We start from the raw sequence: 22,622 nt of genomic DNA, 5'->3' as shown, positions 1-22,622 counted from the left end.
AAATGATTTTCCATGCCTGTGTTCACTAATCAAACAAAATGAAACTACATGACAAGTTAATTGATCTAATAATTGAAAACAAGAATAATCCATGTTTACCCTATCGTAGCATAGATAAAGAGAATCGGCTCGCTTTGAGCTTATCATGAAATTGTTACTCACATCACACTGGACGACTTTCAAATAAGGTTGCTCCGTTAGCATAATGGATAGCCTGAAAAGTACACTTCTGGTGGAGCTATTGTCGACCGATCAAGCCAAGCTCGTCAGCTACATTGGTGCTCAGTTTCCAAAATAATCAAAATATCCCCAATAAACCGATCTCATTTTCAGTGGCCACCTACTTCCTAGAAGTGTACACCATCTGCCGAATCCTCAATCAAACGGCATACTCCCTGAAGTCTCCTCTGGATATCCTATCGGAACGACCCGTCGCAGTAGTTAGACCGCAAAATACCGCTGACATTACCGCCAACCCGTTAGTTCAAGCGATCGAACTGGGCTGTGCCGTGTTCCTGGTGGATGAAGACACCACGCCATATTTCCTAGACCACTACATATCACTGCACGATGAAATTCTATTCCGAAGACCGGAAAAATACGTCCTAGTAACGGTTCAATCTACCGGAGCGGCACAGACGGAGCTGCTGCAAGCTATTCAACATCATTCGTCGCTACAGGAGATTGCAAATTTGCTCCTGGTGGTTCCACATGGAGACGTTTTTCAACTGATCACCCATCGCTACGTTGGTAACGGTCCCGATTCCTTGGATTGGATTCTTCTGGACACGTACAATCCCGAAAATGGTTCTTTCGTGGAGGATTCCAACCTATTCCCGGATAAAATGAGCAATCTGATGGGTAAGACGTTGAAGGTAGCAACATTCTACCTACTTCCGTGGTCCATGATGCGCCAAACGGATGAGGGAATCGTTCGATATCTTAACCAATCGTATACGATCGACGGGCTGGATGGATACATCTTGGTACAGTTTTGCTTGTGGTACAACTGCACCTGGGATTTGTACGTCGGTAAGTATGTGGTAATTAACTGAATAGATCAATGATTTTACCGTAGCTGAATAATCAGCAGATCAGGAGAACCAATATGGCCAGGTGTTTCCGAACCGAACCGGCAATGGAATGATAGGAGCGTTGGTAGAACGTAAGGTAGACTTCGCAATCGGGGCCGTTGGAGGTTGGTATCAACTCTTCAAATACTTCAGCTTCTCTAATCCGGTTCAATGGATCGGAATCACGTGTCTTGCACCAAGGCCTGGGTACCATAGGTGAAATCAATGCATAGATCTCAACTTAACGTAAAGCGTTTTTCATTTCAGGTTGATCGAATACTGGCGAATCGTTTTTATGATGTTCTCGGACAAAGTTTGGGGAATTTTGATTGCTACATTTATTCTGATTTCCATAATGCAGTACCTTGTACCCCCTCGGAATTTACCTGAGCGGCATACTCGACGAAGCCTATCGTGGGTAGTGATGAATCTGCTAGGCGCTTTCCTGCTGCTACCGTCAGACCTCCGACGGGATCGTTTATCCGACGTTATTCTCTCAACTACTCTCTCCGTGTTTACCATTACCGTTGCCTACGTCTACGTTGGACAAATTCACAGCATTCTCGCAATCCCCGTATATGAGCCTCCCATAGACACAATCGTAGATCTAGCCGTCAGTGGAATTACTTGGAACGCTCCCCATGAAGCCTGGATGTACGCCCTGGTTGGAACAGAAAATGTATACTCACTCGTTCTCTTCCCCCCTGTTTAATACTTATTGGTTTCCACTTTTCCTCAACAGCCAAACGTTCAGAAAGTTCTTACAACCTTCCAGGTGCCCCGGATCGAGAATTTCCAGAGCATTGCGGACCAAGGCGACCAAGCCATCATCATGGCATTGCTCAACTACGGCCACTCGATGGTCGGAACCTGGTTCGATGGGAAAAACATTGAAAACTATCGTCTCATGACGGAGCTGCTCTACTTCGAGTATGACACCGGGTACGCGACCAAAACATGGCCACTGTTGGATAGGTTCGATTGGCTGGCCATGTGGATCAGGGATGCCTGTCTCTTCCAGTATGTCGAACTGGTCGATGTATATCGCTACATGAACTTCTGGGTACAGACTTCGATCGCGCATTCAAAAGATCGACCGCAAAATTTGTTGAGAATTATGAACGTGGAGGAGATTTCCGGTGGGTTGATGATCCTTGGGATCGGCTACCTGTTGGCTGTGGCAGTGCTTTTGCTGGAGTTGGTTTTTGCGAGGTTCAAGCTGGCGAAGATTTACAAGAGGCTGCGATCGAAGTGGCAGAGTTATAGAAAGAGGGAACATTGAATATTAGAAAATACGGATGTTTCGGCTATCAAATGCAGGAAGGTATTTGCAGCTCAACTAACAGTTTAAGCAGCAGAACAGCACATACAGGCTAATATGGGCGTCTCCTGCAATTGTTTGTCTGTATCAGCTATTCTGCAGCTACAATTGTTAGTTGGGATATTATTTCTTTCATATTAATTAAAAGATTGCAATATTGAAGCTGACTTTCAATAAAACACAAACACAGAATATGTATATATTTATAATTGGATTGAATGGAAGGATAAAAAACTAGATCACACATTGTTTCAATGCACAGTCGATGGACACTGTCAATTTGACAGCAATATTCACTTTACAACTTGAACTAGTTTCACAACCATAATGCACTCAATAGCATCTGTACATATAATCAATACAAACTTTAACTTTTTGGCCAACCATGCTATAGAAATTGGAAAATCTCCTTTCAGCCGATTTAATCGGACAAAAAAGAACGTCCCAAATAAATTATTCCACTCTGGTCGCTTAAAATTGATCGTCCAAAACTAGCCTACCGCTCCTTTAACATGAGGTTAAAAAATTCAATAAAGCAAACTGGAAAAGTCGCCGTGAGGCAACGGTTTCTATGTCATTCCATCCATCATTGCTGCTAAATTTCCTCAAAGCTCACCGAACAATGAATTGAATCGATAATGTTTCAGTCTTCCTCGGGACGATATCGTTGCGTTGCAAACAGTAAATAGTGTCAGAAGGTACGAACGATAAAAACTACCTGCGTGATTTGTAGAACATCGATATTTAATCGAACGCTCAGAACAAAACATTTATTCCTCCCATATGCAATATCCCCGCCAGTGGATAAACATTTATTAAATAGTGTGTCAACAGATTTCTTGTTCATACCGTAAGCACATAAATAATAAATGCACTGAATCATAGCTCAATCTAATCAATAGTGTACCATGGAGAATTGAATCGATGTAACGTTATAACCACGCACGGGGTATCGGAACATGAATATTATCAAACTGGCATGAGCCTCGGATCTTTCTTCATCAAAAGTTAGTCAATAAGGTTAAAATCAAACTGTGACAGTTTGAAAATATTTTATCGGCGAAAACTTGAAAAAAGGGATTTTAGTATTTCACCCTTTTGCACCTAAGAATGATAAAAAAAGAGCTCAACAGCTCATGCTCAAATTAATAACTGTTAGTCATTTTAGCTCCAATTTGGACAATTTCTGCGTCAAATTAAAAAGGTGTTCTTCCTCCTATTACAAGATATGGTCACCAGGATTGCTACCATCATAAAATGTCTGAAAATGTTATCATCTGTCATTAATTTGCGGACATAGATGTTCAAAATATCACATTTCCCATTCCCTAATCACCCTTCCCTTCAGGTGTGTCGAACTTTGTACAATTATTTAATAGAGAATTAATAATAAGAATTTCGTTACAAATGTATCGTTTAGTTATTCATATGAATTTACTCTCTCTGTAGATGTTCAGCAGTACAACAGCAAACATTATATGTATTCATTTAATATGAAGACTGTTATAAGCAACAACGCAACTCAGAAGTTTCTTCGAGAACTCAGCATTGGTTTTGGGTACTTTGTAATTTTCCCACTTCTTTATGAAATCTTTGTGTACCGCTTCAGTTGTTTGTTCGGAAAAGCTCGCCAAACCGTTTTGTTTGCTCTGGCAGAATTCTGCCACGTGCTGCTGTATCTTATTTAATTTAGGAGTAGCCGGTAGCTGAGCTAATTTCCATGATTTGCAAAACTCACTGATGCATTGCTCGTAGTCCTTTTGTAGATTTGTACCGAAACAGGCATCAATAACCTTCTGCAATGCATCAAGAACATTAACAAAGTGTTTCGAGGCTGAGTCACCAGTATCCAACAAGGCTCGCTTCGTCAGCAGACTGCGGCAGTGCCTCCCAGTAAACCCGAACTGCGCATGGCGTGTTGCGCTTGACGCTATGATCCAAGCCTGCAAGATCGGGATCGTGCTCTGCAATCGCATTGTATATCGCATTAACCATACCCAGAAGAAGATGCAACGAGGGTGGTGGGCACACATCCAGTATCAAGGTTGTGTCATTTCCAGGGATAAGCGGTGTGTATACGCAGTTGAAATAATCTTTTGCGTTTATCTTGTTGCCTCTATTTGCAATCCACGATGCGCTGTTTTCCCTAACGGACCCGATTGTACGCAGCGTGCCAAACTTCTCCCCCAAATATTTCTTGTTCACGGTACAGAACGCGCAGGGATACGTTGAACTATTGCTCATTACACTCGCTATTATGTTAATGATCTTGTGATCACCTAGAACGAAAAATCAAAATGAAGAACTGTTTCAAGTATATAAGTCTACCTTATTATGTACCCGTGACAACAATATCCGTGTAATCCAAGTTCCAACTTTGACCATATTTTGGTAACGTTCTAATAGTTTTCCTGAACATCTTCTACTATGCGAGAATGAAGCAGCTTTTGACTCCAGAATCCTTATAAACCGACTTGTCCACGCACTGGGATCCTCTTCGATGAGCTCCAACGCCTGGCAACGGCTGAGCGAACTATCCGGAAATGGTCACTGGTTCAGGGGATTTTAGCCACAGAAAGTTAAACTCTTGTAGTCTTGAAAAAGACTGATTGATTGGCTTGTGGTTGGCTTCGGTCAGGAGAAAAAGAGATGAACTCGCGGCGTTAGAAATTAATTGTATATTGAACGGGTGTTATTCGTATAATGGTTCGATTTGTACTGAATGTTGGTGAAATTTGGTGCCGGTACTTTTATACCTACCGACTCGATCGAGAGTGATCGAGCCGGGAGGATATTCCTAGGTGATGTAGATGCTTGTTTTTTCCTGCTGTGTGGAGTGTAGAGCGAAATACAATTATGTGCGGTGTGTGGGTACAATAGGTTTAGGTTTCTGCTTGTTCTGTGTCGCTTGTGCAGTGGTATCTCGGACCATCGCGTTGTCCGCGACATACCGGCCACCATGAAAAATGTGTTTCATTAAATTTAACAATAAATTCACTTCTTAACTAATACTTCTCAATCAATCATCTGGGTTGGCAGCGGGTGCTGCATTGTCGTCAGGGCCACCAGGCACTTCGCCGGAAGTGGAGGTGGATCTTGCGTCATCGTCGATGGGAAGCAGGCAGATCTTCACGATCGGTCGGTCGAAGACTGCGCCGGATGCCAGTCTGACGGTCACCACACGGACGAGGCCATCCGCGCCGGGATGGACGGTTTCGATTCGACCCATGCTCCACCTGAGTGGTGGTAGGTTGTCGTCCTTCAGGAGTACCAGCTTGCCGAACAGAACATTCGGCTGCCGGTAGTAGTGCTTCGAACGCTGCTGTAGTTGATGAAGGTAGTCCGTCGACCAGAGTTTCCAAAAGGTTTGGGTTCTGCGCTGCACCTCCTGCCAAAGCAAAAGCCGGTTGTTGGGAACTTGGGCAAGGTCGGGCTCCGGGATTAATTGGAGAGCTGATCCGACCAGAAAGTGTCCCGGTGTGAGGGCTTCAGTGTCACTTGGGTCTTCAGATAGGGCCGTCAGTGGCCGAGAGTTGAGACAGCTCTCTATCTGGCAGAGGATGGTACACATAACATCGCTTGACAGGGATTCCAAGCCGACGACTCGCCGAAAATGATGCTTGAAAGCCTTGACTGCGGCCTCCCAAAGGCCGCCGAATGTCGGAGCGTTCGCGGGGATGAAGTTGAACTGGATGGATGATTCAGCGCAGAACGATGCTATCTTCAGTCGTAGTTGTTGATCGTTGAGTTGCTTGCAGAGGTCTCGGAGTTCCCTGTCTGCGCCCTTGAAGTTGGTGGCATTGTCACAGAACAGGGCGATTGGCTTGCCTCGCCGTGCAACGAACCATTTCAACGTTGCGATGAAGGCTTCGGAGCTGAGATTGTCAACCAATTCGAGGTGTACGGCCTTCGTAGCCTTACATACGAATACAGCGACGTATGCTCGGATCGGTGGAGCTGGTTTCGTTCGACGTACTGGTACCTTTAGCCAAACTGGACCACAGAAGTCAACGCCCGTGTTGAGAAACGCACGGGTCGGAGTGATGCGAACTTTCGGAAGTTGGCCCATCAGTTGGTGTTCTGCTTGTGGTCGTGTGCGGTAACAACGCAAGCAGGATTTGACGTGTCTCCGTGCCAGGTTACGGAGGTTTAGTGGCCAATATTGTTCACGGATGTGTGCGATCATCGCACGCGGACCAGCGTGGAGAAGCTGCTTGTGCACCGAATCAACGAGCAGTGAGGTGAACGGATGCGCTGCAGGCAAAAGATGGATGCTTGCGCGTGAACGAGTATGAAGAGTGGTTCAGCCGGCCACCGACCAGAAGTACATCATCGTGGATGAAGGGATTCAAGGTACGTAATGGGGATTTCTTGAGATCCGCTTCGCATCTGGCCTGAAGCATAGCGATTTCTTGGCTGAAGCACTCATTTTGCACAACTTTCACAAGGCCTTCTTGTGCTTGAAGGAGTTCTGCTGAGGTAAGGTACGGAATAGCTTGTAGGTGGAATCCAGCGAGCTTGGCCCGACAGTACCGCACAAATCTGCGGCAATATGCAGCGATGCGGGTGAGTCTTGTTAGTGTCGAGTAGCGGGTGAACAGTGTGCGGTCGGGAGCTTCGGTGGATCGAGTGACGGCTGCAAGCGTACGAAGCTTCACCTCGAGAACTTTGGGAGGAAATTCACAGGCGTCTTGGACTGGAAACATACTTGGCCACTCCGCTGGATCGGACGTTAACCACGGTGGACCCTTCCACCATAGTGCGTTGTTGACGAGCTCGCAGGGATCGACACCCCTCGAGATGAGATCGGCCGGGTTCTCCAGACCAGCGACGTGATTCCAAGTGCCTCCTTCAGTGAGTCCCCAAGTAACACATAAAACATCTTTTTGAAAAATAATTAGAACGGCTTGTTATATAAATGTATTGTAAGTGATGCAGAAAACATCCCACGTTATATGTGAGGTTTATAGATGTTTTCTTCATACTTCCTAGATTCAACATTTTCCAAAATAGTTTTCTTTTGCTTTTATCTTTAAATGTTATTTAAACGTGCATCTTACTGTTTTAATACCACTATAAAACTTGTCGTATACAAAATCAATCTTAGTTGAATTTATAAAGTTCTTGAAGAGATTCTGAACTTTCCAGATTGACGTAAACATTGACGGTGCCATTGAGCCGGACTGTCGCTTCACGCAGTGATTGACAGTTTCTTATGAGGTATTCGGAGGTTTGTTATAAAGAAAGTTGAAAACACTTGTTTATTACATCTCATAAATTAATATAACTGAAAATGTGCAGGTTGTCTTATGAGGAGTTGAAAATACTTTAAAATAACACTCTGGCAATTAGATGTACACTTTGCTGCTAACAAAACATCTTTATGACGGATCGAAAGCGTGTTGAACGAGAATATAATTTTCATGCCATTGGCAAGAACATGATAGATACTTATAACAAACCTCTCATCAAGCGGAGTTGGTCTAGATAGGGAGTAGTAAGTCTACCACGCCAAGGACCCAGTGATCGAATCCCATGCTCAAGTTTTTTTTTATTGTTTTTTTGCCGCTGGTTTTTATGATGTTTCCAAAACATGTTATAAGACCAGTATTTAGTTGTATAAGCTCCGCGTCTTGCGCTTTTTAGGTTATATAAATGTATTTAATGACGTATATTACAGTATTATTGATTCTTTACGTAAGTCATTAAAAAGTATTTTCAACTTCTTTATGACAAGCCGTGTTGCTTGGGTCGCTGCACCTCCGCGACACGATTTGCCACGAAAGTGTTGTAGTTGGACGGTGGGTTGTACAGCCAGTGGAGAGTGATTGAAGAGTCAGACCAAAAATAAGCATGAGCATTTATGTTGAGGCTTAACATAACAGTTTGGTGCAGTTGGCTGAGGAGGACAGCAGAGCAGAGCTCTAGCCGGGGAATTGATAAGGTTTGGATAGGAGATACTCGGGATTTGGCGGTTAGGAGACGGGTTGTGACGACACCACTTCTTCCGACACTTTTCAAGTAGATGCAAGCTCCGTAAGCATTTTGGGATGCATCGCAAAACCCATGAAGTTGCACGTTGTCTCCGGCGCCTGGAGCTTTGACCAAACGAGAGATGGAAAATGTTCCTAGAGCAGCCAGACCAAGTCTGTAGTCTTCCCACACGGTACAGAGTGCATTGGGAAGCTCTTCGTCCCAGCTTAGTTTCAACTTCCAAAGTTGTTGGACAAACACTTTGGCTGTGATGATCACCGGACCCAAGATACCCAATGGGTCGAAGAATTTGGACATCTCGGAGACCACGATTCGTTTTGTGATCGGATTATCAGAGAATCGCTCAGGAACTTTGAACCGGAAGGTATCCGATTCAGGGTGCCACAGCAGACCGAGTGTGCTGACGGAGCCTTGGATGTCATCAACTGCGACAATTGGCCTATCATCCTTCAGGTTGTCCGGGATGTGTGACAACACTTCGGACGAATTCGACGACCACTTTCGAAGTTCGAACCCTGCGGACGCAAGGATGCTCTGCACTCCAGAATGCGCTGCGTTGCTTCTTCCACAGTGTCAGCACCGCTGAGGAAATCGTCCACGTAGAAATCCTTACCGATTCGTGCTGCAGCATCGGTTTTGCTCGCCGAGTGATCGTAGGACAATTGCTGTAGACACCGAGTAGCTAGATACGGCGCACATGCGGTGCCGTATGTTACCGTGGTCAGCTCGTAGGGATGCACGTGTGAATCAGTCCTGCTTTGCCAGTACACGAGCTGAAGACGCCTATCGTCAGGATGTACCCACATTTGGCGATACATCTTGGTTACATCTGCAACTAACGCCACTTCGTACATGCAGAACCTGATGACGATAGCATATAATGCATCCTGAACAGTCGGTCCCACCATAAGGCAATCATTGAGAGAGATTCCCGTAGAAGACTTGCTGGACCCATCGAAAACCACTCTGCACTTAGTGGTAGTGCTGCTCGGCTTGAGCACGGCGTGGTGAGGAAGATAGAACGAGCGGGTATGGGTTTTGTCTTGTAATGGATCTACGGGAACCATATGGCCAAGTTCTATGTACTCTGCCATGAAGTCTACATACTGGGCCTTCAAATCGGGGTTCTTGCTGAGTCGACGTTGCATCCATTGAAATCTGCGAAGGGCACCAATCTCGGAGTCACCAAGTTGACTCAAGACGTGCTCTTTCTTCGGCAGGCGTACAACGAATCGGCCTGATTCGTCGCGGGTGGTGGTTTCGGAAAAGTACATCTCGCAAGCTAATTCTTCCTTAGATAGTCCACGGCTTTGAGGGCAACTCTCGACTTCCCAGAATCGAGTCAGTTGTTGGTCCAAGTCATCGGTGGTACACAACAGAGCGACTCGCTCAGGTCCTTGGGTAGCGGTATCGATGGCAACAGGTCCACTTACTACCCATCCGAGCACGGTACGTTGGAGAATAGGCTGGTGTTCAAAAGGACCAGCATTTACTGGGATCTGTCCTTCCTGCAGAAGGCTGAAGAACAGCTGAGCACCGATAACCATATCGATCCTTTGCGGCGAAGCAAAATCTGGGTCTGCCAAGACTACCTCAGGAGGGAGGTTCCATTGCGAAATGTCGATTGCCCGAGAGGGCAGATCGTTGGTGATCTTGGAGAGGATGCTGAACGTCAGTGTGTTAGAGTAGGTGGAATTAACAGAACTGAAATCTGCTACGGTGCAGTAAGTACTGTTGACAGTAGAGCCACCCATTCCAGCGATAATTGCAGCTTGCTTTCGTCGGTTCAATCCCAAAAGTTGAACGATTCTTTCGGTGATGAAGTTTGACTCAGAGCAGGAGTCCAACAGGGTTCGAACAAATGTAGATCTCCCCGACGGGCCGTGGACCTTTACCACGGCGGTGGATAACAGAACAGTCGAGTAGGTGGTGGTGGAAGAGCTTGCTGCAGCTAATGCGTTGGTGAGAGGTTGGTGGGTGGCGGACGAGGTGATTGGTGATGGTGGAATTGGAGTGGACAATGATGCCGGGACCACGGCTCCACTTCCGGTGTAGGTGGTGGATTGTAGATTTCCAGTAGGTGGTTTGACTTGGGGTTGGGTGTAACGATCGTTGGGGGAGGAAGAATGCAAAAGTGTGTGGTGTTTTTCGTTGCACTTCCGACAGGGTTTGGAGGAGCAGTCACGGCTGAGATGACTCGATGATAAGCAATTCCAGCATAGCTTCTTCTTGCGGACGGTGTCTTGCTTCTGTTCGATTGACATCCGTTTGAACACCTCGCAATCGTAAATCCGATGCGGTTGGTTGCACACGATACAGCTGAAGGATTTTGGTGAGTATGATTTTGCAACTGATGCGGTATGAGCAACAGAGAAACGGGGTTTATCTTTTAGAGGGGAGGGTACCAGGATTCCACTGTTCAAGGACATCAAGATCCGAGCTTGATCTTTCAAAAAGGTAATCAGCTCGTCATACGTAGGAACCTTCTCTTTATCGTTACCTGTTGACCGTTCCCATTCCCTCAAAGTGCTTTGATTCAAGCGACTGCACACCATGTGCACGAGCAGGGAGCTCCATTGCTCTGTCTGCTCCCCCAACGTCGTTAGGATTTTTACATGGCGTTCGAATTGGTCAGCCAGGCACAATATGGTAGCAGAAGATTTCTTTTTCACAGGCTCAATGGCGAAAAGAGAGTTAATATGGTTTTTAATTAGCAGGCGCTTGTTATCGAAGCGACTGACCAGTAAATCCCAAGCGATCCTGTAATTATCTCCCGTAATGCTAGTCGTATCAAGGAGTTGCTTGACGGGTTCCTTGAGTGCTGCCATCAAGTAATGGAATTTATCTACAGCAGCCAAACCCTTATTGTTGTGGATTAAGCTGCGATAAGCATCATAAAATGGGATCCAATTGTCTATCTCGCCATCAAAAGTTGGCAAATCAATTTTTGGCAAGCGCACTACAGATGTAGAAACCTGAGAGGTATTAGCAGCAATATGGCGGTTCACTTTATTTGCGGTGAGAAAGTCATGCAAATTGTAGTACTTGTCCTCCATTTCATTGCGGCTCTTCATAAACGTAGCCTTTGTTTCGGATTTTTCATCCATTAGCAATTCAAACTCAATTGAAGCGTTAGTAAATCGATCATATAATAAATCTAGCCTACTCAATCTAGAGTCGATCTTGTCTCGATCGACCTCGGCATCGTAAGTATTGACGAAGTTCTCGATGGTCTGTATTGCGTCCGTAATGACGCTCAATGCTTTTGACCGTTCCCGAAGCGACGTCATATCGCCTGCTGAGATCGTCACGTGAAAGACAGACCACCAATTACCACCACAACCCAAGCCAAATTCTTAAAAATCGATGCCAGTCCACTCCTCCAATCAAAAATCCAAAAAACTTGCTTACTCTACGAGAGTACTCACCAGTCGACACGCCAACCCAAGCACCCAACTCACAATCGATGACGCAGGTTCTGACGCCCAAACCTGGAAACGGGGATGGCACAGGTTCTGACGCCCAAACCTGGAAACGTGATGGCACAGGTTCTGTCGCCCAAACCAGGAAACGTGACGGCACAGGTTTTGACGGCCAAACCTGGAAACGACAGCAGTCGAGGTGTGGGTTTTGTCGATCAAACCCACGAAACGAATCCAACCACTAACGCACTTGCGCGTTCAAATGCGCTTTCTTTTATTGTCCACTTTTCCAAATATTTTTTTTTATCTAGTTCGTTTATTTGGAAGGCTCAATCGCGTTAGCTTTACGGAGCCGATAGTTCATTGTTCTTTGTTTGTAACAAAATTCACTTAATTTTATGTCTAGTAGGAGTTGGGCCGAATACTCGCGGCTTACTCAAGGTTAGAGAGGTACATTGTCGAAAGATAGGATCAGGGAGGAGTTTGGGGGTAAGGTTTCGTTGTCTCATCAGAGCGTTGTCGCCAGTATGAATGGTAGTGCGGTCCAGTTTCGTCTGGAGTTCGACCGGCTATGGTGACCAGTGGGCGACGATGAGACTCATCGAGACGCGGGGACAAGATAAACAAAAACTATTAAAGAGAGACAAAAGACAAAGGAATTAAATTCTTATACTAGACATTTGAAGAAACACATAAACCGACTGCATATAGCAGATATCACGAGTTCCCAACACGTCTCTGATAGGAACATAGGGTTGTCTTCCTTGGGCCTCAAGGGTATTCAAAAGTCGCTCTTTGGCGGCGTCATTATCCGTACATAGCCAAACTGCGTGATCGATGTCATCGTAACCGTTTCCACACCGACAGATGTTGCTGTCTACGAGGTTTATTCTATTGAGATGAGCATCTAGCGAGTAGTGGTTGGACATAAGTCTACTCATCACGTGAATAAAGTCACGACTTAAGCCCAAGCCTTTAAACCACGCTCTCGAAGAAACATTAGGAATAATTGAATGTAACCACCGTCCAAGATTTCCATTGTCCCAATCGGTTTGCCAACTCGAAAGGGTACTCTGACGCACTAAATGGTAAAATTCATCGTGTGAAATTTTCCTGTCATAAAATTCGCCTTCCTGCGCGCCCACCTTTGCGAGAGAGTCCGCCTTCTCATTGCCTGGGATTGAGCAATGTGAGGGGACCCATACAAAGGTAATCATATATGATCTTTCGACCAGCACACACATCTGCTCCCTTACCTTTGAAAGGAAATAAGATGAGTGCCTACCTTGTTTCATCGACCGAATAGCCTCAATCGAACTGAGACTATCCGAGAAGATGAAGTAATGGTCTGCGGGCATGTTGGAAATCATCCCCAATGCGAAGTTGATTGCTGCCAGCTCAGCAACAAAAACGGAACAAGGCTCCTGGAGTTTGCGGAAGGCGCTAGAGTTTTCATTGAAGACACCGAAGCCAGTGGATCCACTGAGACGAGACCCGTCTGTAAAATATATGTTCACGCAATTTGCGTGTTGGTACTTTTCAGTAAAAATACGCGGGATAATAATAGGTCGAAGTTGATAGGGGATCCCATGAGTTGCTTGTTTCATGGTCAGATCATATTCAATTGAGGAACTGCGATTGGTGAAGTGAGAACGGTCTGGAGTGTAACAAGGAAGACACATATCCGACGATATGTAGTGGTGGTAGATTCTCATAAATCGAGATTGTGTGTTCAGCCCAAGAATTTCTTCAAAATTTGCAATTATAAGTGTATTTGTCACTCCGCATTTGATTAGTATTCTGAGAGAGAGAGCTCTCAGAAACGGTTCTGGAGGGGTGTTACTCCTGCCAGAACCTCGAGACTCATGTTATGCGTTGAGTGCATACAGCCAAGAGCAACAACGATATTGAATTCGTTCCAATTTTATTAGGTGACATTTTCTTGCCGAGAGAAAGCAGAAAGAGCCGTACTCTAGAACAGAAAGAATTGTTGTTCTATAAAGCGTTATGAGGTCTCCCGGATGAGAACCCCACCATGTGCCGCAAATTGAACGGAGAAAGTTGATCCTCTGCTGACATTTTTGCTTCAAATACGTAATATGGGTATTCCAAGTGCACTTTGAATCAAACCAGACCCCAAGGTACTTGAAAGACAATGATTGAGTAATGTTTCTGCCCAAAAGATTAAGATGCATTTCGGCTGCGTACCGCTTTCGAGTAAACACTACCAGTTCAGTTTTCTGCGGCGAGAATTCGATCCCTAGATTCCTAGCCCAAGAAGACAAGTTATCTAAGGAACTTTGCAATCTTGCACGTCCACAGCATGTGGACCTCTTATGGAAACCACACCGTCATCTGCAAGTTGTCTTAGCGTGCATTGTTCTGCCAAACAGTTATAAAGAAGAGGGCTGAGACATGAGCCTTGGGGCAGGCCCATGTAGCTAATTCTGGAAGTTGTCAGTTGTCCAAGGGAAAAGTTCATTTGCTTTTCTGACAACAAATTGTACAAGAAATTATTTAAAATTCCGGAAAGTCCATGGAAACTGAATCAAAAGCCCCCTTAATGTCCAAGAATACTGAAGCCAATTGCTCCTTGTGCGCAAAGGCCAGTTGATTATCTGTGGAAAGCAGCGCTAGACAATCGTTTGTTCCTTTGCTCTTGCAGAATCCAAACTGTGTATTTGATAGCAAGTTATTTGTTTCGACCCACTGATCGAGTCTCCGAAGGATCCTTTTCTCCAACAATTTCCTAATGCACGAAAGCATCGCAATCGGGCGGTATTAGTTATGGTCAGACGCTGGTTTGCCAGGTTTTCGAATGGCTATTACTTTGACCTGTCTCCATTCAGGCGGTATAATGTTGTTTTCTAGTAAGGAATTGAATAAGTCTAGCAAGCGTCTTTTAGCGATACCTGGGAGATTTTTCAGAAGATTGAATTTAATCATATCGCTTCCCGGTGAGGAGTTGTTCGATGAAAGAAGAGCCATAGAGAATTCCAGCATTGTGAATGGTCTATCCAGAGAGCTGCCACTCGGAGACGCTTCTCGAAGAATATGTTGTGCTGGAACTGAGTCCGGACAGACCTTTTTAGCGAAATCGAATATCCATCGGTTGGAGTATTCTTCACTCTCATTAGAAGATGAGCGGTTACGCATGTTGCGAGCCACCCTCCACAAGGTGTTCATTGAGGTTTCTCGTGAGAGTCCCTCGACGAAATTGCGCCAATAACCGCGTTTTTTTGCTTTGATTAATTGATTCAGCTTTGTCTCAAGCTTTGAATATTCCTCGAAGTATGTGGAGGTTTTGTGTCTACGAAAAGCTTTGAAAGCATCAGATTTTTCTACATCCAGGTGTGGCTGGTCTCCTTTTGAAGGGCGCACTTGGAACTTTTCTTTTTTGTGCTTCCAGTGAACTTTTGTAAATCAAATCGGCGAGGAATCGATATTCTTCCAATGGTGGAAGCGTATCTATTGATTCGGCACCGATTGTCACCGCCGTTGCATATTTATGCCAATCTATATTCCTTGTAAGATCAAATGGAACTAGAGATGGTTCTGCAGAGTGAGGGGCACACTTAATTGAAATGATGATTGGCAAATGATCGCTACCATGGGGATCATTGATAACCTTCCACAGACAATCCAATGATAGCGATCTTGAACACAAAGATATGTCGAGTCGGATTTCTCGAGCCGGAGGTTTTGCTATACGTGTCGCTTCACCAGTGTTCAAAATAGTCAAGTTGAAATCGTCGCATAAATCGTAAAAAATAGCCGCTCTATTGTCATCAGTACAGTACCATGGGAGTTCATATCACTCAGAATTAATACTGGGGATGGAAGAATCGAAACTAGATTCCAGAGTTGACTACGGCTAATGGAGGTTCTTGATGGAACATAAACTGAAGCTATGCAAAAGTTCTTCACATTTATTTGGCAAGCGACGATTTCGACGCCTGATAGAGCAGGAAGGGAAGTTTTGTAGAAAGGGTAGCACTTTTTGATCCCTAAAAGTACTCCTCCATAAGAATCGTCTCTATCCAGGCGTATAATGTTAAAATCGTGGAAGTTGAGTTCTTTATCGGAAGAAAGCCATGTTTCACAGAGAGCAAGTATATCACAATCAGAATTGTGAAGTAAAAATTTGAACGATTCTAGTTTAGGCACTAGACTACGGCAGTTCCACTGTAGCACAGTGAGCATATCTTCAACCTCGTTCGACGAATTATCCATCGAAAGATATGATTGATGCAAGGAGGGGCCATGAAACAGTCAATTGCTTAAGATATGATTCTAATGTTGGAAGCAAGGCAGAAACTAAACTTCTAAGAGGGTCTTGTATGTTGAACATATTTAATATGAATTCCACAATGTCCGAAAAAGCTAGCAAACCTCGTTCGGACTTGGTTTGAGGAGCAGCTTTATTATTTTCCTTATCTTTTTTAGGCAATGGTGGAAAATTCCTGCTGCATCCAGGGATTGGTTCAGCAGGAGCCTTCGGTTTCGTTGTTTCATCCCCATTACCCTGGGAATTTGCCAATCTTCTGGAGGTGACTTTAGTTTTCTTACGGCGCACTTTCGGGGAGGGTCATTTTCTTTTTGAGGATCCGTCCATTTTTGAAGGTGCGTGTACCACCGTAGATTCACCTTCATCGGATGAGTCAGAGTCCGATTCTTCAGCTGACAAAATCGAAAATTGGTTTGCATCTTGGACGGCTGATGCAGCCTTCACCATTTGTGCATATGACTGCTTGGAGCGTCCAGAGATTGAACGCTGCACTTTATCGGAGTGCTGCTTGTACATCGGGCACTCCTGCAAGGGGTGAGGATTCTCGCCACAGTACGCGCATTTTACTGATTTTTTGTGGCAATAATCCTCTTTGTGGTTTTCACCACATTTGCCACAACGAGTTTTGTTGCCGCAATGGAAGGCCGAGTGTCCTAGCCTTTTGCAGTTGGTACAGTTATAAACCCTCTGTACAAACAACCGCACCGGAAAAAAAAGCACCATCAACTTTGACAAAGTTCGGAAGAACTGAACCAGCGAAAGTCACCCAAAACGAGTCTGAATGCTGATAAACTTTCTTGCCATCTTGTAAAGACACTGAATGCAGTTGCCTAACATCCAGTATCTTTACAAGCTCGCTTGTGACTTTTCTGTTTTCAAAACAACCCGAGGCACGTTTCAAGTCCTCGACAGACAGACTCGCGTCGCCTTCTATCTCCACATCTTGAGAAGGGATGTAGATGTTGTACTCAACACTAAACAACTCGTGATCAGCAATTTTATTTGCTACATCATAATTCGGTGCTTCTACATGCAATTTGTTGAATCTCTCCTTATGTACCAAGATTCCCGGATACTTACGCAGCAAGTCTCTCGAAATATCGAGAGTTTTCAAGGGTTTATTTTTAGGCCGAAAAAAGACAACCCATGGTCCTTTCGAAAGTGGTTGGTAATACCTGGTTCGCGCAACGTTGGCATCGGAAGATGCCATAAGTGTTGCGCAAAAGCGGTGCGCAACCGCTAAAGAAGGAAAAATATAAAAACCTTCTCCAATTTATTAATTTTAATTACTAGTAATCAATGTTTTTTGCACGGCGTACAAGCAAATTAAAGTAAAAAAAAAAAATAAAAAAAAAACTTATATCTAGTTGCAACAAGTTGTCCCACTATGAACCATACTCCCTTACCAGGGGTCAGAGCCACGAGGCAAAACAAAACTACAATAGGGAGGCACACGCTAAGAAAAAAGTATGCATTAATGTTTAAATTTTAAACAGTTTCGAGAAAACCCGCACATATTCATAAAATGAATAAACGCTGTTTACTCATCGGATGAATAAACGCGTTTTTCTCTAAAGTGATTAAATTTTAATCATTAATGAATAAAGACGTTTTTCTCAAAAGTGGTTAAATTTTATACAGCGGACGATTTTAAATGGTTGGTTTCGTGTATTTTCGACATATTATATAAACAATTACATTCAAATAAAAATCAATAAAAAGTAATATTTTTTTCTAGTATAATAAATAAAATTAGGAGGTACATCTGGGCAGAGCAAGATCGCACCATTAATCTCTTAAGTTTTCAAGGCACTACAATGTCGGCCACTTTGTCATCGATCGAAATCCCGTCCAGGTGGAACTCGGATGTTTCTTTTCACGATCCCTTCGTCGACCTTCCCGTGTCGTGCTCGGCAACCATTCCGTTCCGTTGCCCCGCGAACTCGATCCGAATCGTCGTGTTGCCGTTTGCAGCCCTGTAATGGAGATCAAAAGTTGCAAAATAATGAGAGTCTATTCGGATCGTCGTGCTGCCGATTGAAGCCCTCTGTAATGGGGATCAAAAGTTACAAAATAATGTACCTTGTTAGATATACTTACTATTAGCATCGGCCATCTCTTTGGCCTGATCCGACACGGCGACAGGATATTCCAGTCGGCATGTCCAGCAATATCAATCGGAAGCCAACCGTACCGGACAACGCGTGTAACAGCTGAATCTGCAGCTCACTAACTCCTCTGGAAAACCTTATAAAGATAAAGTTCTCACCGCTCTCTGGAAATAATAAGAAAATTATAAATTACTATTAAATTGTATCTAGATTATAAATAATACTACAAACAATCTATCTACCTGCAAAAAGTTGACCAATGATGGCCGCTGTTTTTGGAAAATTATTGTTCACAAGTTTTTTTTCAGCCACCAGTGAATAAAATTTAGACACTTTTGTTGAAAAATGGTTTTCTCTGGAAATGTCTAAATTTGCTATAAATTTCAAGCACTCTATGACAGCACAAGCTCTCCATTTACGCTTCTCTACAGCTGTTGTTTAGTTGTGTGTAAACTTTAAAGGCGCTTATTCAACTTTTTCCCGATTGTCCAATAATCACCACACAGCTTTATCTTAAGCTAGGGTTAAATATTGTTGACGCTTTTTTGTTGGTTAGGTTGATTTGGCTGCGGTGAAATTAGCTAAGCACACCACCAAATTATTACCCTGCACCGGTACCTGGACTTCAACTCGAGAGGACCGCATGGGCAAAACCTCGACACTACCAACTTAGCTACGCCAAAAAATCTACATGCCCTTCTAAAGCTAGATCACTTAGTAGAGGCTTTATAATAGTGCACATGAATCACTTTTCTCGACTAGTTAATGCAGCTTTGTAAAGGAGCGGAGTAAAAGCTGTAAAACCATAGAGGTAGTAGTGAGCCAATTTAAAATCGTTAGTTTCCATCGGTTGGTAAAACTGCATACGTATAAAAATAAACCTAGTAAACATGCTTCCAGAGTAGCGCTAACACAGTTTATTAGCTGAGTACAGGTTGCTTATATGTTGAAAAAGTACCTTTGATGTTTATGTTATTCAGCAAGAGTGGTTTGTTGTGGAAAAGCCATCAAATGTGTGATATATTCACTTTATTAGCTTTGTTTTGCGGCTACAAGTTGAAAGTTAATTAATATTTGAAAATAAGTAACATTAGCGTTTATGGACTGATGTTATTCAGTTCTTCTGACAAATTGAATAAAGTTCGTGAAAAAGCTGGGTAAACGCTCTCCAAAACTATTTTGCTAGCTTCTGCTTGTAGCTGTATCTGCAGCTTTTTTTTAACTACTTTACAGCACTACGCTAGAAAAGTTAGTTGAGATAAATGTCGGCTGATGTATACTTTCAACTTCAACGCAATAATGTCAAAATTTTCAGCTTTGTACGTCAACAAATATATGTTTTATATGCATTGCAAAAACATCCCAACATCACGTTCAATAATACGTTCATACAGTCACATCACAGCGGTAAATTACACATGTAATCTGATGATCCAATGAAATCATTTCCTTTTCACTTGAAGCGACAAAAGCAATTAAATTTACTCTCCATTTACAGTTACATATTACAATAGACTGCATGTGCATACTAAGTCAGTTACATACACTTGTTACCGAACGGTACATTAGTGCGAAAACATTAAAGCCCCGAAATGATTGATCCAAAGAATCATTTAAATCCAATCGGTTCCACACAGAGAAATTTGCATTCGTAGAAAACTGTATCGCCTTTCTTCTTGAAAACTGTATAAAGCTAATGGTGCATCGTTTGGAAAATTCAGTAGCAACAACAATGGATACAACACTGTTGGTAGAACCTGTATGGGGATTGAGCTCGCTATCAGATTTTATCACTATTATTGGTAATCTAATAAAGGCAAACATAATATTCAGACGGTTCTTATCGCTTCGGTTTCAGCTACGCATTATCTGTCTACGGCTTACAGTTTCTGCTTTGTGACCAACGGTACCAATGATGAAGGATTCGTGGGAGTACATTTCGATAAGCCCTTTATCAGCATCGATGTGGAGAATGTCACTGAGTCCATTCAAATGGCAAATCTCGAGCTAGGGTGCCAGGTAGACGGATGTGTCGTTATCATTCGAACAAAATTGAATAATTTACTTTAATCTATCAGGTTTACATTCTAACCGAAAGCGCTGCCATTGGGTTTCTGGACAGTTACCGATACCTACAGGATCACACGAATCAACGCTTTTCGAATAAGGCCTTCATTGTCGTAATGGGAAACGATGTTGACTACAGTCGGCTTCAGGCTATCCTCGATCGTCCCATCATATGTGATATCCCAAAATTGTTAATCCTCAGTCCATCATATCTGCACGGAAACATTGAACTTTGGACGAACAAGTTTTCCGGAAGAGACGGTCACAAACAGCTTGTGCAGTTGGATACGTACATCATCGCAAATCGTAGCTTTCAGTATGACAACAGTCTATTCCCAGACAAGATCAAGGATCTCGAAGGTCGCTTTGTTCGTGTGGCCATGATCAACTACGAACCGTACACAACGTGGATCGAAGTGGTATGTTTGGTAGCGAATTCTGGTTCATGATTGACAATTCTACACCCAACAGGAGGATGAATCGAGAGCCAATGCCTACGAGGGCGATGACAAAAAGCTTCGGGTAGACGGTACGGAAACTCGGATCCTGCTGGAGTTTTGCCGCATTCACAACTGCAGCTTGGACGTAGCGACTCAAGAAGCTGCGCAGTGGGGTGAAGTTTATGAAAATTTTACCGGCATTGGGATTATGGGTGCGATCGCTGAACATCGCGTAGATGTCGGTGTTGGGGCGATGTTAGCTTGGTTCTACGATTCGAACTCACCAACTCAGTCGTTATCTCGGACCGGAGTGACCTGTATTACTCCGAAGCAGAAGTAGCATTCCTGGTAAAGCAGGATAATTGAAATCTTTGACGAAATCAACTCTGTTTCAGATTACTGCCATCATGGTTGACACCTATTTTACCATTTTCCAACCTTATGTGGGTGGCTCTTATTGTCACAGCATTCATCACTTCAATAGTTCTTACAATTTTTAACCATTTGACAGTGAATGTCATCTTGAATACAGTGAGTAACAGAACTTCGATTATCTTGCAACTAATTTGAATTGCATTCCTTCAGGACGATACGGTGGACATCTGCGAAGTGTTCACTTCCGTTGGATCATCGCTGATCCTCTGTTCCATCCTACGAATCGAACAGTACAAACTTGGTTCACAGTTGACGATCATCACGATTCTACTCTTTGCCGGTCTAATAATCGGGAATACCTACTGTGGTGGTCTGTCCAGCATTATGACCGTCCCTCAATATGAGCAACCGATCGACACTTCTGCTCAACTAGCCGCACGGGAAATGATTTGGGGAGCTTCACACGATGCCTGGGTATATGCTTTCGAAGACTCGGACGAGGTTTGTCACATTCATAGACTTTCAACTCATGCTCAAATAATTAACATCCTTGCAGGCCCTTATAATCAAGCTGGCATCCAACTTCCGCACCATGACCAAAACCGTCCTGCACGAACACGCCAAACGGGCCGATATGGCGTACGCTATCGAACGTCTACCGTACGGGCACTATGGAATCTCCGACTACATCGCGCTGGACGTGGCAAAAAACTTCCAAGTCATGGTGGAAGATCTGTACTGGGGCCACTGTGTCGCACAGGTCACCAAGACGTGGCCCATGAAGGAGCACCTGAACGAGCTGATTATGCACATCTTCCAGAGCGGTGTGCAGCGCTACTGGGAGGAACGGGTGCTAGCGCAGTTCCCCGAGGCGTACACCGTTCAGAAGATAATCGGACTGGCCAGAGTTCACGATAACCCGGGAGCGATTGCCCTGAAGGTGTACCACCTAGCGGGGCCATTCTATTTGCTGCTATTTGGATTGACAGGGGGTGTTTTAGCGTTTCTGTTGGAGCTGGCGCTGTACGGGGTTTTCATGAAGATCAAGAAGCAATAGCCTCAAATGAATATGAATAGTTAAATCTATTTTCACTTGATAGTGCATGTGTCGGCCGACACTTAGATAAAACATATTGATTGACGAAAGAAATTGTAAAATTATTGATTTCTGCACCGTGATGTTAAATTATGAAATTTTAAATATAAATTAAAAAAAACTATTAAATTAACTTCGTCCTTGGCCATTACTATCCAACAAAATATTCATAAATGAAACTCACCAACCTAAAAAAAAAATTTTTTGATTCACAAACTTAATTGAAAAAGATATCGAAAATCATCAAGAGATGGAAAAAATAAGTTTCATGTAATTTTTCTCACAAATCTAAGAAAAAAACATATATACATGGATTATCGATAACTTTTTCCAACATTTTTAGAGCAATCAAAACGCGTCAGCAGAAAAAAAATGTTTTGCTTTAGCCTCAACTTGGCTGCCCTTTGAGCACTTCCACCGATATCATGAAGCCAC

The 22,622-nt window shown here is 43.7% G+C and overlaps 1 protein-coding gene across 1 annotated transcript; it reads left to right on the top strand.

Annotated features, from left to right (window-relative positions):
* The first annotated feature begins 205 nt into the window (after window positions 1-205).
* On the top strand, window positions 206-22,148 carry LOC135697021 (uncharacterized). The gene is made up of 12 exons (XM_065216589.1): window positions 206-278; window positions 334-1,032; window positions 1,094-1,280; window positions 1,341-1,752; window positions 1,816-2,332; window positions 9,724-10,059; window positions 20,068-20,228; window positions 20,288-20,695; window positions 20,748-21,052; window positions 21,112-21,247; window positions 21,302-21,592; window positions 21,648-22,148. The coding sequence occupies exons 1-12, from the start codon at window positions 206-208 to the stop codon at window positions 22,146-22,148; spliced, it is 4,026 nt and encodes a 1,341-aa protein (XP_065072661.1).
* Window positions 22,149-22,622: the final 474 nt, after the last annotated feature.

The sequence above is a fragment of the Ochlerotatus camptorhynchus genome, unplaced genomic scaffold (assembly GCF_037179485.1).
Source record: "Ochlerotatus camptorhynchus isolate MF236.1 unplaced genomic scaffold, CSIRO-AGI_Acam_v1.1 ptg000007l, whole genome shotgun sequence".
Lineage (NCBI taxonomy): Eukaryota > Metazoa > Arthropoda > Insecta > Diptera > Culicidae > Ochlerotatus > Ochlerotatus camptorhynchus.
Note: the sequence above shows the minus strand (reverse complement) of the source record. Positions and strands in the feature narration are given on the sequence as shown.

Excerpts from the sequence above, each read along its gene's own strand:
- LOC135697021 (XM_065216589.1), top strand. The coding sequence starts at position 206 with ATGGATAGCCTGAAAAGTACACTTCTGGTGGAGCTATTGTCGACCGAT. Across the intron at positions 10,060-20,067 it reads TCTTGGAGAGGATGCTGAAC|CTACGCATTATCTGTCTACG; the intron begins GTCAGTGTGTTA and ends CTTCGGTTTCAG. Across the intron at positions 20,229-20,287 it reads ATCTCGAGCTAGGGTGCCAG|GTTTACATTCTAACCGAAAG; the intron begins GTAGACGGATGT and ends TTAATCTATCAG.